This window comes from Theropithecus gelada, chromosome 2 (genome assembly GCF_003255815.1).
Source record: "Theropithecus gelada isolate Dixy chromosome 2, Tgel_1.0, whole genome shotgun sequence".
NCBI classification, from domain to species: domain Eukaryota; kingdom Metazoa; phylum Chordata; class Mammalia; order Primates; family Cercopithecidae; genus Theropithecus; species Theropithecus gelada.
The window spans coordinates 46,646,775-46,670,885 of record NC_037669.1 but is presented as its reverse complement, the minus strand read 5'-3'; the positions used below and the strand labels follow the sequence as shown (position 1 = coordinate 46,670,885).

General features: G+C 53.7%; 1 protein-coding gene across 2 annotated transcripts in view; it reads right to left on the bottom strand.

Annotated features, from left to right (window-relative positions):
* Window positions 1-22,563: 22,563 nt before the first annotated feature.
* The window catches only part of CHCHD6 (coiled-coil-helix-coiled-coil-helix domain containing 6), a 241,147-nt gene continuing 239,599 nt past the window's right edge, over window positions 22,564-24,111 (bottom strand). The window contains exon 8 of one of the 2 annotated variants that reach the window (XM_025377587.1): window positions 22,564-22,796. In XM_025377587.1, the coding sequence (XP_025233372.1) occupies window positions 22,791-22,796 (6 nt within the window). In that variant the 3' untranslated portion in view covers window positions 22,564-22,790. The remainder of the gene's footprint in view (window positions 22,797-24,111) is intronic. The other variant, XM_025377588.1, reaches the window with a different exon arrangement.

Genomic DNA, 24,111 nt, shown 5'->3' with positions numbered 1-24,111 from the left:
CGCCGCCGCGCCCGGGCTCCGCTGCGTGGTGGTGCCGCCGATGCCCAGCATGAATGGGGCGCCGAGCGCCGCGCGGCTGCGGACCGGCCTCGCTCTCGCCGCCCGCGGAGCGCCGCGCCGCGCGCATGCGCCGCCCAGAGCCCGGGGGCGGGGCGGGGGCGGGGCCGGCGGCGGCCTCCAGAGGGCGCTCTGTCCCGCGTCGCGCGCCCGCAGGGGCCCACCGCGCGCCTTCAAAGGGCGATACGGCTGCCAGCCTCAACTCTCTGGGTGCCGGGGCCGCGCGAGCAGGTCCGGGAGCCCCCCGCCCTCGAGCGGGGTAGCCCGCGACCCCGGGAACAGGGCCTGGCTCAGTGTGTCCAGGCTAGGAGCATGGCCTCCTTTCACGGGAGGGGAAACTGAGGCTGAAGGAGGCAGTCGCAGTTCCCAGACCTTGCGGGGCCGGGTGTTCCTAGCTCTCGGCCTCGCGCATTCCTCTCTGTCAGATGGGGGGGCACCTGCGCGGGGAGCCCGGGCGCCCCCTGCAGGCCCCAGGCTGGTGGCGCATTCCTGGCTGGGGACGCGGCCCAGGGAGGAAAGTCCCGCGGCAGAGGCGTGGTGAGACGCGAACTCCGGCTGAGCCTGGGGTAGCGGGTCTGGAGGGTGCGAGGGGTGGGGCTGCAGAGTCCAGGGTGACGAGCCGGAGCTGCCCAGGCAATACCCCCAGCCTGCATGGCAAGGCTGAGGGGCAGACACCCAGCATTCAGTGACTGTACTCACAACCGCCACCCGCAGGCGGGAGGCATCCGGGAGGGCGTCCCGGTGGAGGGCAACCAGGCCAAGGGGAAGCCGGCAGCGGGAGCATCAATAACAGAGCAAAAGGGCCAGGAAAACCCGGCTGGGGACTGGGCCTCCATCTGTAGCCTGTGGGGTGCGGTTTTTGCTGTGTGAATCACGTCACCCCTACAGAAGAGGAACCCTCTACAGTTCACATGGTTAGGAGGGAAAGGGAAGGGACTCATACCGGGCCCAGGTGTCCCTCCCAGTCTCACCCTGCTCCTCCCTCCTCAGGAGCAGCCACAACCCTCATTTTTGTGTTCATCTTTAACTGCTTTTCTTTGGGTGTGACCTCTTATATTTGCATCCCAGAATGGGACGCTGTTTGGTTGGCTTGTTTTGGGTATTATGGAAACGGGGTCACTCAGCCTGTGCTGTTTTCTCCGTCTGCTCTGTGTGGTGAGGGGCACAGGGCGGCTGCTCGCAGGTATCGTCCTCGCAGCCTGTTTTGTGGTATTCTGCCGCGTTGGGCGCCTGCTCACCAATTCTCCTGCTGATGGACATGGAATTGTCACCTACCTGGGGCCATGATGAGCAAAGCTATGATGAGCATCCTGTGCATGCCTCTCAGTGGGCACCTTTAGATCCAGGGATGGTCTGCAGGGTCATGGGGTAGGATATATCTAGCTTTAGGAGATACAGCAAAACCGTCTTCCCAAGTGAAAGTCCCAGTTTACACTCCCAGCAGCTCAGCAGGAATGTGGAAGGGTCTGGCTGTGCCACATCCTCACCAATACTTGGCACTCTTTAGTTTTGCAAATCTAGTGGCATGAACTGGTTTTTCACTAGGTGGTTTTGCTTGTCTGCTTTTTTTTTTCCTTTAGAGACAGACAGAGTCTCGCTCTGTCACCCAAGCTGGAGTGTTGTGGTGCAATCAGAGCTCACTGTAACCTCAAGCTCCTAGGCTCAAACCATCCTCCCGCCTCAGCCTCCTGAGTAGCTGCGACTACAGATGGGCACCACCATGTCTGGCTAATTTTTTTTCAACATAGAGACGAGGTCTCTATGTTGCCCAAGCTGGTCTCAAACTCCTGGGTTCCGGTGATCCTCCCACCACAGCCTCTCAAAGTGTTGCGATTAAAGGCATGAGACACAGCACCCAGACTCGTTGAGTCTCACCCTGTCACCCGGACTGGAGTGCAGTGGCTCGATCTCAGCTCACTGCAACCTCCACCTCCTGGGTTCAAGTGATCCTCCCACCTCAGCTTCCCGAGTAGCTGGGATTACAGGCATGTGCTGCTAATTTTTGTTTTGCCATGTTGGCAAGGTTGGTCTCAAACTCAAACTCAAGTGATCTGCCCGCCTCGGCCTCCCAAAGTGCTGGGATTACAGGCATGAGCCACCATGCCCAGCCTCATTGTGGTTTTAACTTACATATTCCTGAATGAGGCAGAACATCTTCCTCAAAAGTTATATATATTATTTTATTTCCCAAGCACTCATACAGCACTGGCTCTGCTACCTTCTACAGATGGGTGGGCTGAGGCTGGAGACGTGCCCAAGTTCCCCAGTGGGTAGGAGACCAGGCTGGGAGGCTAACCCCAGGAGTCTGGCTCCTCCAGTCTGTGGTCCTGACCCAGCCTCTGGGCTGCACTTCCCCTCCCTTCCCTGGCAAACAAGACCGGAGAGGTTTCTTTCCTCATGGACTGCCGAGACACACATGTGGGCACAGATCCAGCCTCATGGCTAGTGAAGGCAGAGCAAGTCCTGACTGCTCTCTGAGCCTCAATTTCCTCATCTGTGAAATGGACCTGAGAGCTTGCAGAGCTGTGGTGAGGGACACAGTGAGTGTGGACGCCATGGCTGACCTCAGGGAATGTTCATCAGTTCTTGTCTGTGCCACCTGTCACCAGCACCAGGGGCTGTCCCTGCTGTCTGCCTGTTCCTGCCCTTTTGCCACAAGGAAGACACTCCTCCAGGAGCTTCCTGCTCTGTGTTCAGGGTCCCCCGGGAGAGCCTAGGCCTCTCCTCTGAGGTCCAGCCCCGTGTCTCCAGCTGCATCTGGGGAAGTTCCAGGGCCACTGAACTCTGGGTGGCCAGGACCAAGCTCCTCGTTAACCAGGTACCTCCCCTCTTTTTCCCCGTCTCTGTGAAATGCGCCACATCCCCGAGGTTGCCCTACTGGGAACCTCCATGCTCCCCATGCCCCCTGCATCCCTCAGCCCAGTGGATTCTTCCCAAAAACGTATTCCAGAATTTTCCACTTCCCTCCATCCCCATTCTGGGCTCCTCAGGAAGGAGCACCTCCTCTGTGCTCTGCCTGCTCTACTTGGTAACACCTTTTTGTCCACTAGCCACACAGCAGCAGCAAGAGCCATCACAGTGAGAATCTGTTCGTGTGACCCTCTCATTACACCCTGGAATCCCTTCTCCCATCATGAGCAACCGTGGATTCCAGGTGGCCTAGGTCTCAGCGCCACACAGAAAATTCCAAGGCTTTTAGGAGACCAGAGCGCAGATTCGCTTCCTGTCCCTGGGCTAGGGGAAGATTTCATAAACAAGATGCTAAAAAAATAAATAAAGGAAAATATGAGTCAATTTGACTACATTAAAATTAGTTACTTTTGCTCATTAAAAGTTACAAATAATAAAAATAATGAGACAAGTCAGAATCTAGAAAGAGATGGCTTATAACACATCTAATTGTCAAAGGATGTGTATCCTGAATATATAAAGAACTCGCTAGAGTCAACAAGGAAAAGGCTGTGCCCCCACAGGAAGGTGGGGAGAAGACTCCACAGGTGGTTTGTGGGAGACAGAGGCGAGTGCCTCTTGCTAGGGATGGGCTGCGTGAGGCAGGCTCTAGAGCCCCTGCGGGTCCCGTCTGGCCCCAACAGCAGCTGCCCTCTGTTTAGCTCTGAGCTCCTGGTGTGACCTCACTGGGTCCTGACACTGCCCTCTGAGGAGGGACTGCAGCACCCCAAATGCAGATGGAGAAGTTGGAGGTGAGCAACCCCAGAGGAGCTGAGATTGGAGCCAGGGTCTGTGGTTTTGGGGCTCCTGACCCCACATCAAACAGAGGGGAAGTGACTCAGCAGGCTGCTGGGCTCTTCCCTCTGGGTTTCCCCTGTTGGTTTAGCTTCTGTTTGCCTTCAGCAGCTCAGAGGGCTGGGGAGTCTGTAGAGTAGTGCAGGAGATTCTTAGGAACATGGTTCCATTTCAGTGGGGTCTGGAGAGGAACCTCTTTTGGCACCTTCCCATGCTCCTGCCCCCAGGGGCAGCTCTGGGGACTGTTCTGCATTTGCATGAGTCAGAGCTTTCTGCTAAAGTACACTCAGGACCTCCTTCCCCTTGAGGCAACCCCACTGCTGCTGGGTGAGGAGGAGATGGGGAGGATCCAGGCACCCCCAGCTCTGGGGGATGGCCCTCAGATCCCTGGCCACTGAGTTCAAAGCTAGTTGTGGGGGACATCTGGATTCCTGCTTGGGCCCACTTTGGAACCTGGCACCACCACTGCCAAATACTCCTAACCCATCCTTGTCTCACTTCCCCTGCTTCTGTCACCTCCTACCTGGAGGACATGGGGACCCTCAGTTGCCAGCTCAGTCCTCCCAACTCTGCTCTCCACACTGTGGTCCACAGGGATCTGATAGAGAGCTGGGGGGACCCTCTGCTCAGACCCTCTAGTGGCATCTTTTAACACATGAAATGCCTCCACACATGTGCACACATACACACGCACACATATTCAAATATACAAACACATACACTCATGCAAGCGCATACACATGAAAGCAGACACACACATTCAAGCACACACTTGTACACACACATGCGAGCACACACACAAGTGCACTCACACATGCAAGTACACATGCACACGCAGGCACACACATGCATATACTCCTAAACATGCAAGCACACACATGCACATCCACTCACACATGCAAGAACACACACACTTGGACTTGCTTTCCACCTCTCTCCTTCCCGTGCACACATGCCAGCCTCCCTGTCCCTTGGCACACTGGTTCATCCTCCCCCTTTGTCTGTGGCACTTCCACCCATTCTCCCACTTGGGAGACCCTGGGTGGCCCTCCTCCCTCTGACTTCCCATGTCACCATTTTATTGTCACTGCTCCCTCCCTTGTCCTCCCTGCTCATGGGGTCGGGGCCTTGTGCACTTCGTTGTCACCCTGCCTGTGGCCTGGCATGGAACAGATGCCCCCTGGGCCAGGTCGTGAGTGTGGAGCGCTGTGGTCATCTCAGCTCATCCCCACATGGCCTTGTGGGGTCAAACTGTGAGCCTAGGCCCACAGGGAGCCGCTGACAGTAGGTGTGCGGACAAGATGCAGTCACTGTTGCATTCCAGGAAGCCCACTCTGGCCACTGGGTGGAGAGGACATTGGGAGGTAGCATGGATGTGGGGAGACTGCTGACTATTGCAGAGCCCTGAAAAGAGGCGATGCCTAAGGTTGGTGCTCACGGACTCATCCTCCAACTCTGAGGTTTTTTTTTCTGGTCCTCCTCCCCACGCAAGAGGAGAAGGGCTCAGCCCAGCTGCAGGCATGCCAAAGAGAAGGCTCACCCAGCACCATTCTCTGCCCACCCCTGCTGCTGGTTCCAAGTGACAGAAACCTGACTGGACTTAGGCTCCAAGAGGCATCTATTGGACTCAAGTGAGCAGCAGCTCAGACCTACAGGATCTTGGGCACAGCAGGGTTCTGCTGGCCGCTGGCTTGGTTCACGCCCACGCAGCCCTTCTGCACCTGGTAGCCTTGGCAGCTCCAAGCTTTTCTTTCCTCATAGGTCTAGGAAAGTTCCCAGAATGAAGCTTCGGTAAACCAGACTGGATCGCGTGGCCCCCTTGAACCCGTCACTGTAGCCTGATAGTTGGCTGGGATCAGGGACCTCTCCAGAGTGAGTAGGTGGAATTGGGAAAGTGGTTCCCCAAAGAAAATCCAGGTGCAGTTATCAAACAAGTGGGCCTGGATGCAGGACAGGTCAAACCCACCAGGAGCCACTGCAGCCCCGATGTGCACCTGGACAGCCAGCACAGCCCATCCACTGTCCACCCTCCCCCACATCCAGCTGGGACCAAATGCTCAAAATGCACCAGGCAGGAATCCACGTTTTTACCCGCTGAGCTCCTCTATGAGGTGGGCAGACTGCTGTCCCCCATCTACACATATGGACACAGCAGCAAGTCAGGGGCTGACCTGACCAAGGCCACAGCCAGGTGGTGGCGGGGCCCAGTTTCCAGAGCAAGCAGTGTGGCTCCCCTGTGGGCACTGCAACCCATGCTCAGCCATGTGGTCCAGCGGGTAGTGTGGAGATGCCTGCACTCAGGACCCTGTGGGGCCAACAGGCCACCTTACAGCCATGTCTCCCTGGTACCCAGTGCTCTCTGCACACTGTGCTGTTGCTCCAAAGACACCTCCACACCAGACCTTTCCTCATGCTGTGCTCCTCGCCAAGAGGGCCCCAACCTGGCCCTTTCCTTGTTCTTTATTTTTATTTTATTTTATTTTATTTTATTTTTTCTTTTGTAGAGATGGGGGGGTCTCCCTATCTTGGCCAGGCTGGTCTCGAACTCTTGGACTCAAGTGATCCTCCTGCCTCAGCCTCCCAAAGTGCTGGGATTAAGACGTAAGCCACTGTGCCTGGCCACCATTCATTTTTCAAGGCCCAAGCTCCTTCTTCCCTCCTCCAGGAAGCCTCTCTGCAGTCCCCACCCCACCCCAGGAGCCCTCTTTGGCTTCCTTTCCCTTTGACCACTCTGGGCTCAGGTCTGTCACCACCCCACTCCCGGCCTGGAGACAAAATCAGGTCAACGTCAATACTTTATTGCACAAAAGACAGAGTAGCAGAGTCCCTCCCCCTGTCCCCTACCTGCCCACACACATGCAAACAATCACTGGAGCACTGGGGGGACTTGACACTGCCACCTCCTGGGGCTGCAAACTCCGATGACTTCAGTGGCCAAGTGGTTGATGGAGGTAAATAGTGAGACAGGCTGAATGCCGGAGCAGGCGAGGGCTGCAGCAGCAGTGAGCAGTGGAATGCATGCACATGTTATTGGGAGAGTGTGGAGTGAACAAGACCTTTCAGTGTGAATATCCCAGCCAGCAGGCCTCCAGTTTGCAGTCCCTGGCTCAGTCCAGTTTCTACCACTCCCAGAATGCTGCTTGTCACCCTGGGGGGTCACAGTCAGGTCACCAAAGATGTCCCCAAGTATGGGAGCCCTCTCCAGGACCACAGCCTCTGGAAAAGCCATCCCTGGCACCCTCTTTATAAGGCCTAGCAGCCGTTGCTCCTCACTGACCTGTCAAGAAGCAGGGCAGCAAGACATCAGCCTCCTGCTTCCCTGGAGATGAGGGAAGCAGCCCGTTTTCTCATTGTGCTAAAAACACCTGGGCTAAAGTGGGGAAGCTGGGTTTCCCTCCCCCTTTCCTGATGTAATGGGACAGCACCCCTCTTTGTCTACCATATGGGGTCAGGAGAGGCCAGCTGTGAAACAGAAGATTGAAATGTAATCCAGGGTCTCAACATACAATACCCCAAACTTTCAAGATCCAATAAAAAAAATCACCTGTCATAGCAAGAACCAGAGAAATGTCAATTGTACCAGAAAATACAATCAGCATACACCAATACTGGTATATGTTGAACAGGAAGGACTATTGGGATTATCTGATGAGGCTTTCAAAGCAGCCATCATAAAGGTGCTTTGATGAGCAATTATGAACATGCTTGAAACAAATGAAAATAAAGAATGTCTCAGCAAGGAAACAGAAGTTATAAATAGAACCAAATGGGCATTTTAGAATTTTTTAAAAACATACAATAATCAGAATAAAAACTTAATGGATAACTCCAAAGCAGAACAGAGGGTCAAAGGAAAGATGTAGTGAACCTGGAGATAGAGCAATAGAAACCACCAAGTCTGAAACAGAGAGAAAATAGACTAGGGGTGGGAGAAGAGTTATCTGAGAGATAACAAAAGATCTAACATTCATGTCATCTAATTGCCAGGAGGAGAAGAGAAAGAGGACAAAGCTGAAAAAATATTGAAGAAGTAATCTCCTAAACTTGGCAAAAGACATAAATGTAAGGATTCAAGAAGCTGAATGCACTCCAAACATTATAAATCCAAAGGAATCCCCACCAAGACATATCACAGTCAGACTTCCAAAAACTAAAACAACAATGACAAACCCCAATTTTGAAAGCCGCCACATAACCACCTTCCAAACAACATGGATTTCTCATCAGAAAGCACGGAGGCAAGAAATAAGTGGAGCATTTTTAAATGCCGTAAGAAAAGAGCTGTCAACCATAAATTCTATACCCAGTGAAACTATCCCTCAGGAATGAGGGGGAATCAAGACCTTTTCAGGTGAAGGACAAAGTTTGTTGCCAACAAACCTGCTGTGAAAGGAGGGCCAAAGGAATTTCTTCTAATGGAAAGAAAGTGATAATGGAGGAATCTTGAGACATCAGGAAGAAAGCACAATGGGAAGAACAAAACTATGGGTAAATAAAACGGACCCCTTCTCTGAAGGTTTCTAAGTTACATTTGATGGTTGAAGCAAAAATTATAGCATTGTTGAATGTCTCAATGTCAATGTATGTAGAAAAAATATTTAAGATAATTATATTATAAGTGGAAGAGGAAAAGGGACACAAAGACAGGTAAGCTTTCTACACGTCACTTGAAATGGTAAAATGTTGATGGCAGTAGACCGTGATAAGTACATATGTATAATGCAATATGGCAGCCACTAGAAATCTATACAAAGATATACACTAAAAGCACTGTACATAAACCAAAATAGATGCTTAAATATGTCTAAGTAACACACGGCAAGGCAGAAAAAAGAAAATAGAGAAACACCGCCACCAACAAACACAGGAACAAACAAAGCAACAAATAAAACAGCAGACTGAAGCTATATCAGTAATTACAGAAAACGTAAATGGCATAATTCCATTTATATAACATTTTTGAAATAACAAAATCATAGAGATTGAGAGGAGATTGGTGACTGCCAGGTGCTGGGGTGGTGGGGGTGATTGTCACTGTGAAGGGGAGTACCAGGGGGTCTCCGTGGAGAGGGAACAGTTCTGTATCCTGGTTACACAGGAACATGGATCTCCATGTGTGATAAAGTGACACAGGGCTTGACACCCTTGTCACACCAGTGCCAATGTCCTTTTTCTGATGTGCGGTGGTTACGTAGAATGTGACCATTGGGGGAAATTGGGTGAAGGGTACACAGGCTTCTCTCTCTACTCTTTCCAACTTCCTGTGAATCTGTAATTGTTACAGATTATCATTATTTCAACATAAAAAAGTTTAAAAAATACCTTTGCTGTTGCTCTTACACCAGCATCAACTCCACTGTTGGCATTTCCTCCTGGGCAGAACCAGCGCCCTGTGCACCCCCACAGAGCTCACCGGCCAGCAGGCCTCTGGGGGCCATACCCAGCAGAGGCCATCACGGCAATCCTGGGCCAGGCTGCCTGGCCCCAGCTCCCAGAGCCATCTCCTCCTTCTCCAGGCCTCAGAGCTCATATCGCCTCTTCAGAGGAGCCCCCGATTCCCTGATGGAAAATGCACCCCAGTCCCATTCAATCAACTGATAGTCTCTGGTTCATTCAGCTGCTTATTATCCAGCCCCACAAACAGCAGCTTGGCAAGCCAGGGAGCCCATCTTCTCAGGGGCACAGAGTCTGGTGCCAGGCAAAGCATCCATCAGGGGCTGTGGGGGTACAGTCGCTATCAGTTGCAGCAGCATCACAAGTCACCCTAAAATGTAGTGGCTTCGGCCAATAGCTGCCTTTCTCTCTCATGGTCTCTGCAGGGAATTCAGAGAGGACAGTGGGAAAGGCTGGTCTCTGTCCCAGTGTCTGAGGCCTCAGTTGGGACTTGCACAGGCTGCAGATCCTCACCTATCTGGCAAGACTTCCCCGGGGCAGGGCTCTTTGGCAGCTCTGTCTAGCTCTGTGGGGCCTTTCCACAGCCTCTGCAGCATGATGGCTTCAGGGCAGCCGGCCTTCTTATGTGTCCATGCACAGCTCCCATCCAGGGGGGCAGGGAGAGGGAGGGCAGAGGAGGAGAAGTGGGGGTTTGGAGCTCAGAAGCCTGCAGGGCACCACCGCTGGGCTATGCTGCATCAGGCAGATTGGTGACAAGCCCCATGGCTCTCCCGGGAACACAGCACAGCCCCCACCTCTGGCAGGGGTGTCAGGCCCACTGTGCATTGCAAAGCCCTGCAGGATGGGTGTGCAGGGGAGGCAGTCTTTGGAAAACACAATCTGCCACCTGGCCAGCAACAGGCTGGCCTCCAGGGGCCTGAGCTGCTAGCCTTGGATTCCAGCCCCAGCTACAGAGAGCCCGCTGGGAGCCTCCTACTCACCCTCAGCCCCATGAATGCCTCTTTGCAGCAGCCTGCACTATTGACGGGTCGGTGCATGGGTGGGAGTGGAGATGGAAAGGGAAGGTGGGAGTTTGGGGACCTTTTCTAACCACCATACCGTCCTCTGCCTCAGCCCTATGGGGCAACCTGGCCCAGTGGGGAATGCCACCATGGCAGCTGGGGGCTCATCTGAAAGAGCACAGGGTTTGAAGGCAGCAACATGGGGTCTCCTCCCTCAGTGCCTTTTCGGGACCACACCACAAATCACGTGGCCCTGGGGTCTCTGTGAGGACCAGAGCAAAGACATTTGAAGGGCCAGTCCTGTGCCAGGTTCCCCAAGGCATCTTGACCACCGGGTGGGTGGGGAGGGGCCGTGACTGCCCCCTTTACACGGATGAGGAAACCAAGGCATGAAGAAGTGACAGGCCCCAGGGCCACACTCGGCAACTGCTCTGGACAGCCAGACGGAGCCACAGAGGCCCCTGGAGGAAGCAGAGAGGCGCCCTCCCTCTGCCAACCTCTTCCTATCCTACCCCCACGCTCCATCACGGGGGTGCTTTGTGCTTTCCCCAGTTCACCACAAGCTTTGCACATGATGCTTGTTCTGCTCCTCTGTTCTGGAGAGAGAGGGAACAACGTACTTCCCCTGAGGTCACCCTGCTGACCTTCCTTCAGCCCCCGCGCAGGCTCCTCCTCTTCTGGGAAGCCTGCCCTGAAGCACCCGCCCACCCGGCCTCTGTCGGGAGCAGCTGCGGCTCACCACGGGGCATCACCGCGGTCCTCGGCCTGCGTCAGAAGCAGAGGTGTCCCGAGGCCCTGGTGTTGCCAGCACGGTCTGCATTCCACAGAAAACGCGCAGACAGAACCAGCCCAGCTCTCCTGTGCCCTCAGAAGGCCAGGCCAACTGGGCCGCCTGCCCTTCCTGGGCACCTGGTGTGCCAGGTACCAGCCCCAGGAATGCAGGCCCATTGAAAAGGGGGTAGCAGAGCAGCAAAGGGAGGGGTTGGACCTGAACACCCAGCTCCAAGCCCCATGGCCTGGAGACCCCATCCAGATGGCAGAGCTTTTTGGGCTCAAGGAACAAACACCAAAATGACATTTAAAATATTTAACAGCCAAAGCTAGGTGCAGTGGCATGCAACTGCAGTCTCAGCTACTCGGGAGGCTGAGGTGGGAGGATCACTTGAATCCAGGAGGTTGACTCCAGCCTGGGCAACACAGTGTGACTCCATCTTTAAAAACTGAAAAATACGTGTATGTTTAACAGCCAATCAGAGTAGACACCGGACATAAACCATGGGCAGGACAGCACTAGAAGAAGCTGGCTGAAACCCAGCTTTGTTTCATCCCAAGGGACATTCATCCATGTGCTTCCCTGTCTGGCTTCAGGCAGGACTGAATCCAGGGGCTCCCATAATGTCACCAGGCATCTATTTCTTGGTTTCACCTTCCTCTGTGTGCATTCCCAGGTGTGGTGTCCCTATCTGACCCTTTGCTGCAGCCACTAGGAGGAAAATATAAGAGATTTTTCCCAACCTGGAACAGATGCTAGCAGTCTCCCCTGACTTACAGCTGTACTCACCTCTCAACTTCACACTATAAGGTGGGGATGGTGTGGGGACAACTGCTCTGATATCACAGCCACCACTGCCCCAAGTACCCTTTACCCTACAAGTTGCCTGGCCCTTTTTTTTTTTTTTTTTTTTAAAGATGTGTTAATTATTAAAATATATGCTCATTGTAAAACAAAATCCAAGAAGTGCATAAAAGGATACAATGAAGTCGGCCTCCCTCCAGCACCTGCCTCCAGCTCACCAGAGCAAAAACTGATATGGGTGTCTCCTGTGTCCATGAAGAGATGTATACACTGTGTCCAACATGCAGACACAGAGGGACATCCTGCCTCTCTGTTTGCAAAAAAGATACAAACTAAGAGCTGCTTTTAGATAGATCTCTCTCTCCTCCCTTCTTTCCTTCCTTTTTCCTTTCCCTTCACCCTCCCTCCTTATTTCCTTTACATACAATGAAGTCCCCAATCCTTAGGCACACAGGTCAATGAATGCATCTTTACACTTCTACACAAATACATGTGTAATCTCCACAAAACAAAGGTTCTTCTGACCCCACCTCTCACCCCTCAGAGAACCCCTATCAGACTCCTTCACCATAGGTTAGTTTTGCCTGTCTTTGAACTTCATATAAACAGACCCATCCAGTACCATGGCAGGCCCCCCATGAGTCACATCTCTATAATCCCCCGCTTAAGCGTGTGACTGGCTTCTAAGCAATAGATTAGGCAAATGTGAAGGCACATCCCTCTCATGATTATGTTATACATGCAAGAGATCCCTTTGCTGGCAATGGAGGGTCTGTGAGCAAGTCTCCAGGCAGAGGATGGCTGGTGGCCTCTAGCTGAGCTGATAGCAAAAAGACAGCCCATCGGTCCTCCAGCAAGATAATGAATTCTGCCAATATCCAGGTGAACTTGAATGAGGAGCCTGAGCTGCAGAGAGGAAGCCAGGCTGGCCACATCTGGAGGGCAGTCTTGGACCCCGCTGCACTACACCAGAGCTCCGACCCACGGAAAGTGGGGGACAGACATGCATTGCTGCAAGCGAGTTTGTGGTTATTAGTTAGGAGGCAGTAGATAGCTAATACAACTGTGAATTCTTCTGTATCTACCTCTGTCTCTCACCACGAGATGTCTGAGAGATCCATCCATGTTGCTACAGGGAGCTCGAGTGTGTTCTTTTTCGTGATGCTGTAGTATTTCATCGTATGAATAAACTACAACTTAACCATTCTACTTTCCATGAGCACTTGGGTTATTTTAACCTTGTGGCTGTGATGAGTAAGGCTCTATGAACATTCTTGTGCGTACTATTTAGAGGACATACATATTCATTCTCTTGGGTATTAACTCAGGAGTAAGATTGCTGCATCGCGGTGTAGGCGGATGTTTAACTTTATAAGGAACTGCCAAGCCATTTTCCGAAGCAACTGTCATCCTTTCATACTCCTCACAGCAGCAGTGAGCCCCCGGGGGTTGCTCCTTCTCACTGACGTTGGGTATTGCCTGTCCTTTCACCTCAGCCATTGCTTGGATGTAGAAGCACTTCTTGGTGGTTTCAGTTTGCAGTTCCCTGGTTAGTCGTGATGATGTGGAACAGTTTTTTTCATATGCTTACTGGTCTCCCTGGAGGATTTTCTAATATTTCTTTCTTAGCGGTAGGGTTTTTGTTGTTGTTGTTTTTTTATCTGACCTTTAACCCTGAAACAGAAGTTCAGGGAAAGAGAAATTCTCCTTGTAAGGTGGGCTTTGCTGGAGCCTCTCATGGAGACACAGGGGGTGCCTCACCTCATCTTGGCCTGGCGAGCCCCTCAGCAGAGGACCTTGCTAAGCTACACCAGAGCTCGGACCCATGGAAAGCTGAGAACAGAATGATGGGGACAGAAAGAGCTGGGCTGGAAGGAGAAAGCCCAGGTCCCAGTAACTGTGGTTAAGCCTCTAGATGCAGCTGGCCTGAAGCTCACTCCTGGACTTCTGAAGCCTACACATTCGTTGCGGTAGTCAGTTTTTCAGCGAGGGTTCTGTCACTTGTGCAGGAGGGGGTGACCGACACTGAGCCTCTGTCCAGCATGCTGACATTTGGAGGGCCCCCAAGCTCTGCAGCATGGGAAAGGGTAGAGGGGAGCTCTGCCTCCCAGGCGCTCCCCCACCCCTCCCACTGCTGGTCTGCACCCCACTTCATTACTGAGTGTGTTTTGAGGCTGAATAACCATGTAATTGGTTTGTCCATTTCATAGTCAAACTTCGGCAAATACGTTTTTCATAATTAGTTGATGTTTATTTAGCGGGAATAACCAGCCCATTAAATTTAATGAGGCAGGATATCACATGAGGGGGAAGTGTTTTTCCTTATGGAGAACCGGTTTGGGCGGTGCTGGTCCCAGGGCCAGGGCAATGAGGTGGCTCACCTATGTGTGGGTGTCTCTCCTGGGAGAGGAGAGGGGGAGTGCAGGGAACCGCAGCCCCTGTCCCAGCCTGCTTCGGGCTGTCCCATCCCCTCTGCTTTTTCTGCATTGTGTACCACCCTATAGAACCTGTTTTTGATCTGGTCTGTCTCCCCCACTGATCTCTAAGCTCAGAGGACAGGGCTTTTCCCTCTGTGTTGCTCATGCTCTATCTTCAGTATATGAACACAAAGGGTGAATAAACAACGGAGACCCCTCCTGCGGCTGCCACTCCCGTGGCTTTAGGGGCCTCCCTCCGGCACACAGTGGCCTCCTGCCTTGTCCCTCCTCCCCCTTCTCCTCCTCCGCAGGGTTTATCCCCTTGCCTCTCCCTGCTTGGCAGGCAGGGAAAGCACCTTACTCAAGGAGATCCAGGCTCGGCCTGGGGGCTGAAGAGCTGGGCCCAGGTAGCACCCAGTGAAGATTCCAGATGTGTTGGAAGAGTGGACCCTGCCTGGCCACGACCGGACAGGCCCAGACTGTGGAAGACCATGTCCAACATCTACATTCAGGAGGCTTCTAGCCTGGGGGTAATAAGCAAAATTCAGATTAATGTAGAAAAACAGAAAATACAGTCAATTATAAAACAAAAACCAAAACATCCATAATCCTATCCCCAGATAAAAGCATGATAACATTTTAATGTATAACGCTCTTGACCTTTTTCTCTGGGCATCTACATATTTTTACATATGCATAGGTAAGACTTTTTTCATCTAAAGAATGAGTTTGTACAGTGCATGCTACTTTAAGTGGAGTGGAGAGAGTGCCATGTGAATACACTCAGTATCCCTATTCTTAGAGGCTTTAGAGTTATCTTATGGAGGTACCACATTTTATTTCATCCCCTATTGTTGGGCATTTAGGTTTTTTCCAATATTTTGACACTATTATAAACACTAGTGGCACACACTTGTAGTCCCAGCTTCTTGGGAGGATGAGACAAGAGGATTGCTTAAGCGCAGGGGGTCAAGACTGCAGCGAGCTAGGATCAAGCCAGTGCACTCCAGCCTGGATGACAGAGTGAGATACTGGCTCTAAACAACAAAAGAACTCCCACTCCCTGAAAAATGCATGAACAAAGCAGCCCCTTCACCTGGCTAGCACCGGCTCAGCCCTCTAACCTCACATGACCGGGGCCAGGGGTTCCCAATTCCCGGGCTGTGGACCAGTACCAGTCCCTGACCTGTTAGGAACAGGGGTGGCGGGCGGCGAGCATTCCCTGAGCTCCGCCTCCTGTCAGATCAGAGGCAGCATTAGATTCTCATAGGAGTACAAACTCTATTGTAAACTGCACATGTGAGGGATCTAGGTTGCATATTCCTTATGAGAATCTAGCTCATGCCCAGTAACCCGAGGGAAAACAGTTTCATACTGAAACCATTCATCACCGCCTCAACCCCATCCATGCGAAATTTGTCTTCTATAAAACTGGTCCCTTGTGCCAAAAAGGCTGGGGACCACTGACCTAGGCCAAGCTCCAAGGCCCTGAGCTTGGGGGCCTCACCACAATTGATGGCAAATGCCACCTTTCCTGCTAGACCCTAAGCCCATGAGGAAACAGACTGGTATCACTACTGCTTGGAGGGCACCTAGGATAGAAAGGGGAGAGCGATGTTAGTTCCCTGTGTGCTCTGAGCAGCCGACTCAGAGATGAACCTGCAGGGCAGTTCTCAGGAGGTACCAGGGTCCACACCCACATGATGAGGGAGGGGGCAGTGGGCAGAGGGCGGGCTGGGCTAGCTCCCAAGTTGGGACCCCCTTCCAAGTCACTCCCAGTGAAGACACCCTTTACAACCCACCCCATCACCAGGCAAGGGATGAAGCTCCTGGCCCCTAGGGTGTGATTGTTGGTAAAGTGGCTCTCAGCAGCCAAGGCCTCCCTGGAGGGCAGACTTGCCCTATGTTCCCAACTCCATGAGCGTTCAACTCCCTTAGGGGATGGTGCCTGTACTTTTCCCCACTTTACAGATGAGAAAACAGACTTACGTGCTCAGGAGTGGCTCAAGGCTTGGATGCTCCGGCTCCAGGGCGGGTGCGTCAGGGCTATGTGTGAACAAAGGGAGGAGGCAGTGAGCAGACATCAGGATGAGCGCCCAGGACACAGGACCTGCACACATGCTTCCTTCCTTAGGATTGGTTCTTAGTGTTAGAATTGCTGTGCAAACGGTGTAGACATTGCCAAATCTCCAATGATGATTCCGGACTGGGCTACTGCTTTTTCCATTCTGCCAGTTTTGGCTTCCTGTATTTTGAAGCTCTTTGTTAGGTGCACCCATGTTTTATTTTGGGGTTCTAAGTCTTCCTGTGAGCTATCCCTTCTGTTATTTAAAATGTCCCCTTTTGTTGCCTATAATGCTTCCTGTCTCAGTCTGCTCAGTCTGATACTAATACAACCATTTCAGCTTTCTTACAGTTTGCAGGACTTTTTCTATTCCTTTCTTGTCAATCAACTTGTGCTCTCATAATTAAGGTGATGTCTCTTGTAAATAGCAAACAGAGGGATGTTGTGGGGTTTGTTTTGCTTGCTTTTGTGAGTTTGCACACTCTGAAAGGCTTCTGATGCATTTCACCCAATGAGGCCTCCCAGGAGGTCTCAGTGATTCACCTCCCGTGGCAGCACCACTGTGACCACTCTGCACCTTCCTGGGTGCTCCTACTCCCCTCCCAGTCACCTGACTCTGGGCATCTCGGCCACATCTGCACCTGCGGGGGTGGCAGTGCCATGGGAGGGTGAGGTGCAGCGAGAGGCTGAGGCAGGACCAGTTTCTCCCACCTCACCTGGACTGTTGTTCCAGGGCTCACAGCCACCTTGCTGGTGGTGCCTGGCTTAGATCCTGACCTGGGGTCACAGGACTTCCCCAGGCCAGTAATGATGTGGGAAGGAACAAACTTCAGCCATTTCTGCCAGCGGCCACCTTTCCCATCTGGAGAGGCAAGGGGAATGGATTGGCTCCTCAGCTGGGTCCCTGGAGCTGAGCAGAGCAAGACTCTGGGTGTCAGAGCCCCGCCTGGCACACAGGCAGGGCCCTGACTCCAACAGCAGGCACAGTTTGGTACTAGGCACAGGACTCTAGAGCCAGGTGGCTCCAAGCCCAGCCCTGGCTCTTAGACTGCGTGATCTTGGGCAAATCACTCACACTCTGTCCACAGTTTCCCCACTTATAAAATGAGGATAACAGCAGTATCTACTTCACAAGGTCATGTGAAACCTTAACCAAGTAAGTATTTATAAAGGGCTCAGCACAGTACCTGGCACATGGTAAAGGTCTGATAAATGCTCAGTTTGATTATTGGCACTATTCTCTGTAGGCTGTCCTGTTGACACAAGGAATAAAGGTGCATAGGGACATGCACACACCTGCCATTCCAGCTACATCTCACATGCCCACCTGAGCATAGGCACACATGCAGGCACACACACCACTCAGCACAGCCCACATGGTCCCACTAAGACACCTTCCTGGGCCTTTTCCTCAGACCCACTCCTCTACCACAGGGGGTGGCCGGCAGCAGCCGGCTTTCCGCCATGGAAGGCACTACCTATGGCTAAGGGCAGAACGAAGCCAGGGCATTTCCACCTCCTCTGTCATGGGCAGCCCTCTCACAGCTGCTGTGACTCCTTAGAGGCCCCAGCTTCCCTGTGCAGGGCCCCTGCGGTGCCAGCTTCCATTGGGTGATCCTGCCTCTTCCCCCTGTCTCTGCAGCCCCAGGTGGCAGGAGGTCCTACGGCTGCTGATCTGAGTTATCTCTCACACTATCCCATCTGGGTTTTTAGTTCCTCCATCTCCTTTGTGACCAATCCCTTGCATTCAACTCTCCCTGCTCAAAAGCGAGGGTGCTATTTTCCTGGTTGGACCCTGAATGATACAACCAATGTCGTCACCAAGAATGCCCCTGCAACTGGTGGGATGAGTATTAATACTCCCGCTTAACGGTCACTCAGCCGGGGCACGAGCCTGCAGCATCCGCCTCCAGGTGCACACCCTGCTGGACACACTCCTCACCCGTGAATTTCTCTCTCAGACCTGACCTCCTACCACACACAGCCACATGGAGGTACTGAGGTGTAGGTACACATGAGAACACACAAACATTCACACTCCCACGCAGTGTTACAGATGGCCCTGGGGACACACACACAGTCTCCAGTAGGGGAGGGGCAAAGATCTGGCTCTGAGGAAGTGGAGAAATGGCTGATATCCAGGCTGGGAAGAGCCCGTGAGCATCCGTAGGTGCTGAGCATGACTGGCTGGCTGTGCGCAAACTCAAGTACACATGCACAGACATGAACACACACAGATGGACAGGTACACACACCTATGCACATGCTTGCACATGTGTGCTGGCGCACCATGCACTCACATGTGTGCACACACATGGATACACATGCAGGATGGACATGTGCACACAGACCCATACACACACACTTGCATACTTGGACACACAGTTCACACCAATGCACACACATTTGCACAATCATCCTGCATGGTGGACACTGAGACCCAAGGAGAGGAATGCACGATGTCATGTGCACAGTCAGGAGCTCATTCCCTCATCCCAATCCAAAGCCCCCAGAAAACAATGAGGGAGAGAGAAGCTGATAGAAATAATTGAACATGCCCTGGTCCTTCAGGGGTGCTGGAGTTGGGGAGTAGAGCCCCATCCACTGGAGCTCCCCCAGATCTTGTCTCTACCCCCTCAGGTGAAGACTGCAGGGACTCACTCAGAGGAGCCTCCAGCCTCTACCTAAAGGTATGTAGGTGCGCATGGGGGCACAGAGGGGTGGAAGTCGGAGCTGGGCCCCTAAGGATGGACAGGAGCTTACCAGTTGAGGTGTGCGTGGGTGCCTCACTTCCAACTGGTCTGGTTGAAGAAATCTCAGAACGCTTCCCCCACCTCCCTATCAGAGCCTCAGACTTTGCCACCAGCATGTCTGTCTGCTCCTCTCCAGTTACAAAGTCCATTCCTGAGTCTTGCCCTGTGGTCCCTATGGCAGAGTCTGTAGCTGGGCCTGGGATAGCTTCTGAAGCTGCCCTGAGGGGAGAGTCAGTGTAAGCCAGTGTTCCCCTCCCCAGGCTGGGAAGAGTCAAACCTGCCACCTCAACTTGGCTCAAAGGAAAGGGAAGCTGGGCGCTGACAGGAGAACATTTGCTTCCCAGAACAATGCTCTCTCACAGAGAAGTCCTGTTGCAAATGACAAAAACCCAGTTCAGACAAAACAGGAAACTTGCTAGCTCATGTTAACTTCAGGTCTGGCTGGATCCAGGTGCTCAATGACCTTGCACAGTCTCTCCATCCCTTGGCTGTGTGCCTCTGCTGGCTCTGCTCTCTAGAACCCTCTCCCTGTGTGGAGGTGAAGGTGGTAGGAAGAGGGGAACAGGAGTCGTTGATAGAGTTGGGGAGAGGGTTCTTCAGAAAACTTGAAAAGCTGTTTCTAAAAGAAGATGGGTGGATGTGGAGTGGGCCACTGGTGTTCCCTATAAATCCTAGACACTGCTTTAGTTGTTCTGTAATGAGGAAACTGAGGCTCAGGCCTAAGGGAATTGCTGGCCTTTCTTGGCAGCCAACAGGAGGCAGAGTCAGGATTTAAACTGAGGCCCCCAGGCCTGCAGAGCCTGTGGATTTTCCTGTGTGCACCGGGCTCCCTTCCTGCCTGAACCCACTACAGGAGGTGCCAAGACCCAGGACTCCAGGCAGATGCCAACAGGCCCGGAGACACTGAAGAAGCTGGTAATGGTCCTTACATCTCATCATCATGAGGACAGGTGCCCTGTCCTCATCTGAGACTAGTCCTGGTCCCCAAACGACTCCCTACCTGCCTGTACCAGGGACCAGGGGTGGCCAAGAGGAGCCCACATCAGGCTGATCTTGAGAAGCCGGCGGGCTGTGCACACACTGTGTTGCCTTTGGGTTGGAGGCCTGTGTCCGGGCTGGGTGGGCACCCAGGAGGAGGGCTCTGAGGACTCACACAGTGCTTAACCCTTGAGGAATGTGGAAGGAGACCAGAAGCTCCCGCACAGAGCCCGAAGGAGGAGGAGGCAAGAGTCTCAGGCAGGGGCCATGAGCCAGACATGGAGGTGGAAAGTGGACAGACTGGTCAGGGTCAGGCGTGAGTCTTATTTTTAGGACCAAGTGGAAGTTTATGAAAATCCTGCAAGATCTGGGGACAGATGTGTGGAATTGGGGGTGTGGGAGGCCCAGGGCTAAGGACACTATGGGGAGGAGGGAGAGGGGTAAGCAGACTCAGCCAGCCAGGGGCCAGAGGCAGTGGGGGACCTGAAGGAAGGGCCCTGGATTCTGCATGAGCCCCTGGAGAGCCTTACCAGCCCCTGCCCCGCACCTCCCACACCTGTGGCCTTGCTCCCCAGCTCTGCTCTTTGGCCTTCAAACCTCTGTCAGCTCCTGGTCTGAGTCAATCATGCAGTGATGTGTGGGTAACAGTGCCATCTCATGAGGCTGCTCTGCCAGCCTCTGTCCCTGGACGCCTCTTTGCACAGGCCCTGGGAGAGGGCTGTTGCTGCTACCCTCCACTGCCACTGCCAACCTCATTCTGGCCCCATTCCCAAAGCAGGAGGTAGTTTTGTGGAGCTCAGAGGCCAAAGAGGTCTTTTCACTCCTCTCAGGCCAACTGCAGTCTGACCAGACTGGCTACCAGGGAATGAAGGAACAAGGAGTTGCAGGCAGAGGATCAGGAAGTGCATGCCCCTGGAAGCTGGCTCTCTGGCTGTGTGGGAGCCTGAAACTGGAGCCCGAACTAGCCTGGAGGAGGAGGGGCCATTTGGAAGAAACCATGGGGCCGCTGGTCGCTGGACACAGGAGGCCATCTGGGGTCACAGGTCTGTTGGCTGACATGAATGGGCCTGGGCCGTAGGCTCCACCCAGCAGAATCATGAGCCACATAAAATGGGCGTTGTTTTAAGCTATGAAGTCTGGGGGTGGTTTGTTACCCAGACAGAGCGAGCTAGTACAGGCTCAGGCAACATCCAGCCCACAGGTGTCTGTGTACCTGGGAGTCCGTTTCCCACCCCAGGATGCGTCTCTAACCCCCAAAAGTGACACCTGGAGAAGGGGATGAACAGCTGAAAGTTATTCCTGTGAGATCTGAAGTTGGACAAAGCCTTGGAAGCCAAACACTTCTGAGGGAGTCAGAACAGCATGGTGGACAGGCCTGACCTGTGACCCCTCACCCCTCCTCTTAGTAGGCCCCTCCCCGAAGCGCTCAGGCCAAGGGCTCAGGCCCAGTGCACCCCACCCCTCCTCGCTAGCATCACACTGCATGGAGTCTCCTTGTGTGTTTCCACAGGCTGACCCGGGACTCCTAGAGAGGGAGTCTCCCAAAGCTGTCTGCCTGGCTGCTAGTATGCTACCCGCCCAGCCAATAGGACACGCCTAATCCCCAACTCACCCCTTGAGCTCTGAGTCTGAGAATCTGAGAAGGGAAGTTTGTGCTGCCAAGTCTGAGTCAAGGCTGTGGGCTTTCAGCTCCAGATGGCATGGGGACTCCTCAAGGGCTCTATCAGGAAACCCAAGGTCACCAGCAGAGCAGTTAGAGGATCCCAGGCTCCACCCCAAAATCCTCCTGCTGGCATGGTACAGGCTGAGTGTGGCCAGGGCACCTTGGGTGGGGGACATGGCCAAAGGTCAAGGACTGGAAGGCCAGTGTTTGGACACCAACCAGGGAGAGCACGTCCCAAACCCACTTTGTCATCTGCCCTCCTCAATCCCTGCATTCCTTATTTTAGAACCCCCAACACCCAAGTCAGAGACTTCAAAGTCACCTGGCCTCTTCTGTCACTCAGTCGGTTTCAGTCTTGCCAATCAGCCCCACTAACCCGCCTTGGGCTTGAGCTGTGCGGGGCCCTACACACTGGTGATGCTCCCTGGCGTTGAGTCCTGTCTCCCTGGCACCACCTGACAGCCGGAGCAACGTCACTCAGAGACAGTGCCAGCTCAGCCTGCCGCACCCCAGTCCTGCCGCCTCTGCAGCCATGCCACCTGAATGCCTTGCCTGCCTTTGCTCTCCTCCACCCCCTGCTGCCCTCACACCTGGGATCCACTCTGCTGGGTCTCCGGCCTGCCCTGCCCTTGTCTGGTCAGCTTCCGCCCTGGGCACAGGCAGCACTCGCTGCAGGAAGCTGGCCTGCTCTCCCTCCGTGCCATCCCTAGAAAGGCCTGCTCCCCTTCCTTCTCATCCCTGCTTCCGCAGCAGCCTGCTGTTGCTGCTGCAATGTAATTAGGGGTTCCCAGGCCATCTCCCCTGCCAGTCCAGGGACTCCCCAAGGGGAGCAGCCCATCTTCCTCAGCTCCACTTCGCTGGTGTCCAGCAGAGGGCTGGACGCAGAGTAGGCAGCAGTGACTGTTTGCCAGTGAGTCAACCACTGAAAACAAAGGCATCTGCTTTATTTGTTTTCAGACAGTAGCGCATACTTTGTTTCCTAAACACATGGCAGCCCCAGGCTCAGGGGCATATGCCGGGGCCCAGCAGGAAACGGCAGGGCACAGTGGCTGTGGCCTAGGGCTCTGTGGACTGTGGTCCCATGATTGGTCCCTTCTTCAGGGCTCCAAGTCACTGCCAGGACAGGGAATGATGTCTGCTCCTCAGCCCTACAAAGAGAACAGGTCAGAGTTGAGTCAGGGCCCACTCCGCCCATGCCCACCAGCTCTGTGCAGAGTGCCCTGTGACAGCAAGCACGTCCCAGGGAGCAGCTATGAGTTGGTCTCCCTCCTCACCTGGAGACCCATCAGTGAATCTCTTCACCTCTGTACCCCGGAGCCCAGCACAGTCCCCAGCAGCAGGGGACAGGCCTTCACTGCACGCGACAGTGACACCAGCACACGCTCCCCTCTCCTCTACTCTCCCAGGGCTGGCTCAGAAGGCAGGTCCCCTGCCCCCATCCCCTCAACCTGCTGCGGTGTTTCTGACAAGCACCTTGGGTATAGAAGAGTCTAACCCAACTCTGCTCTGCCTTGTCAAGGCCTCCCCTCTGTTCTCTGATTTTTTTGCAGCTCAGTGGGAGCCTGCTGGGATGCTGGGGTCCACACAGTCAGGGTTCTGTTGTGGAGAGCCTGAGGTCCCTGTCCTCATCTGAGACGGCCAGCACATTCATACACAGGCAGGCGCCAGGCTCTGGGCCTAGGCATCACCAACCTGCCCTAGGAGCCCCAGGGCAGATGCTAGATCCTGGAGAGAGAAGCAGTGCTGTCCCACCCCAAGGCCCTTGACCATGTGGGCCTCTGTCCCCTGCCACTTGGCCCCTTGCAGAAGCAAATCTCTCTTAGGGACCCTTCACCCCCAGCTCTCTGGCTCTGCCAGCAGCCTTCTGAGGTGGAGGCTGGTGAAGGGTGGTGAGAGTTTCTCCAGTATTTGCCATATCTCATACACAGGGCACCAACCAAGTGTCTGGGTGCTGGGGCTCCAAGGGAGTCAGGTTGAATATGCTGTCCCCAAATGCACACACTGCCAAGGCAGCACAGCGCCTCTGGCACTGCCATCACTCAGTCTCCGGTTTCTTTGCTAGTCATGTCAGGGGTAGGGGACGGGAGGGAGACAGGCCTGGCAGTGTCCCAGAGCCTCTCTCAGGGTTTAATGTGATCTGTCTTCCTTGGTAATCACATTTTTGCTTAGGTGCAAGAAATATATATTGGTGAGGTGTGTTTGTTAAAGAAATACTCTTGGGAGTGGTGGGTAGGGGCTGAAAATTACCACAGAGGTGAGGCTAGATGGAGAGAGGATGGAGTCGAGGGCTGGTCACTGAGGGGTGGGCCCTGCCAGGAAGCCAAGAGGCTGCAGCAGATCCCTGGGTAAAGAGTTAGGTGTGTGATGAACAGAGACTTGGAGCTGCCCTTGATTGGGTGTGGGGAGGATCTGGAGGCTTCATCTTGCTGGTGAGTAGGGAGCTAAGTGTCTGGTCGGTGCGAA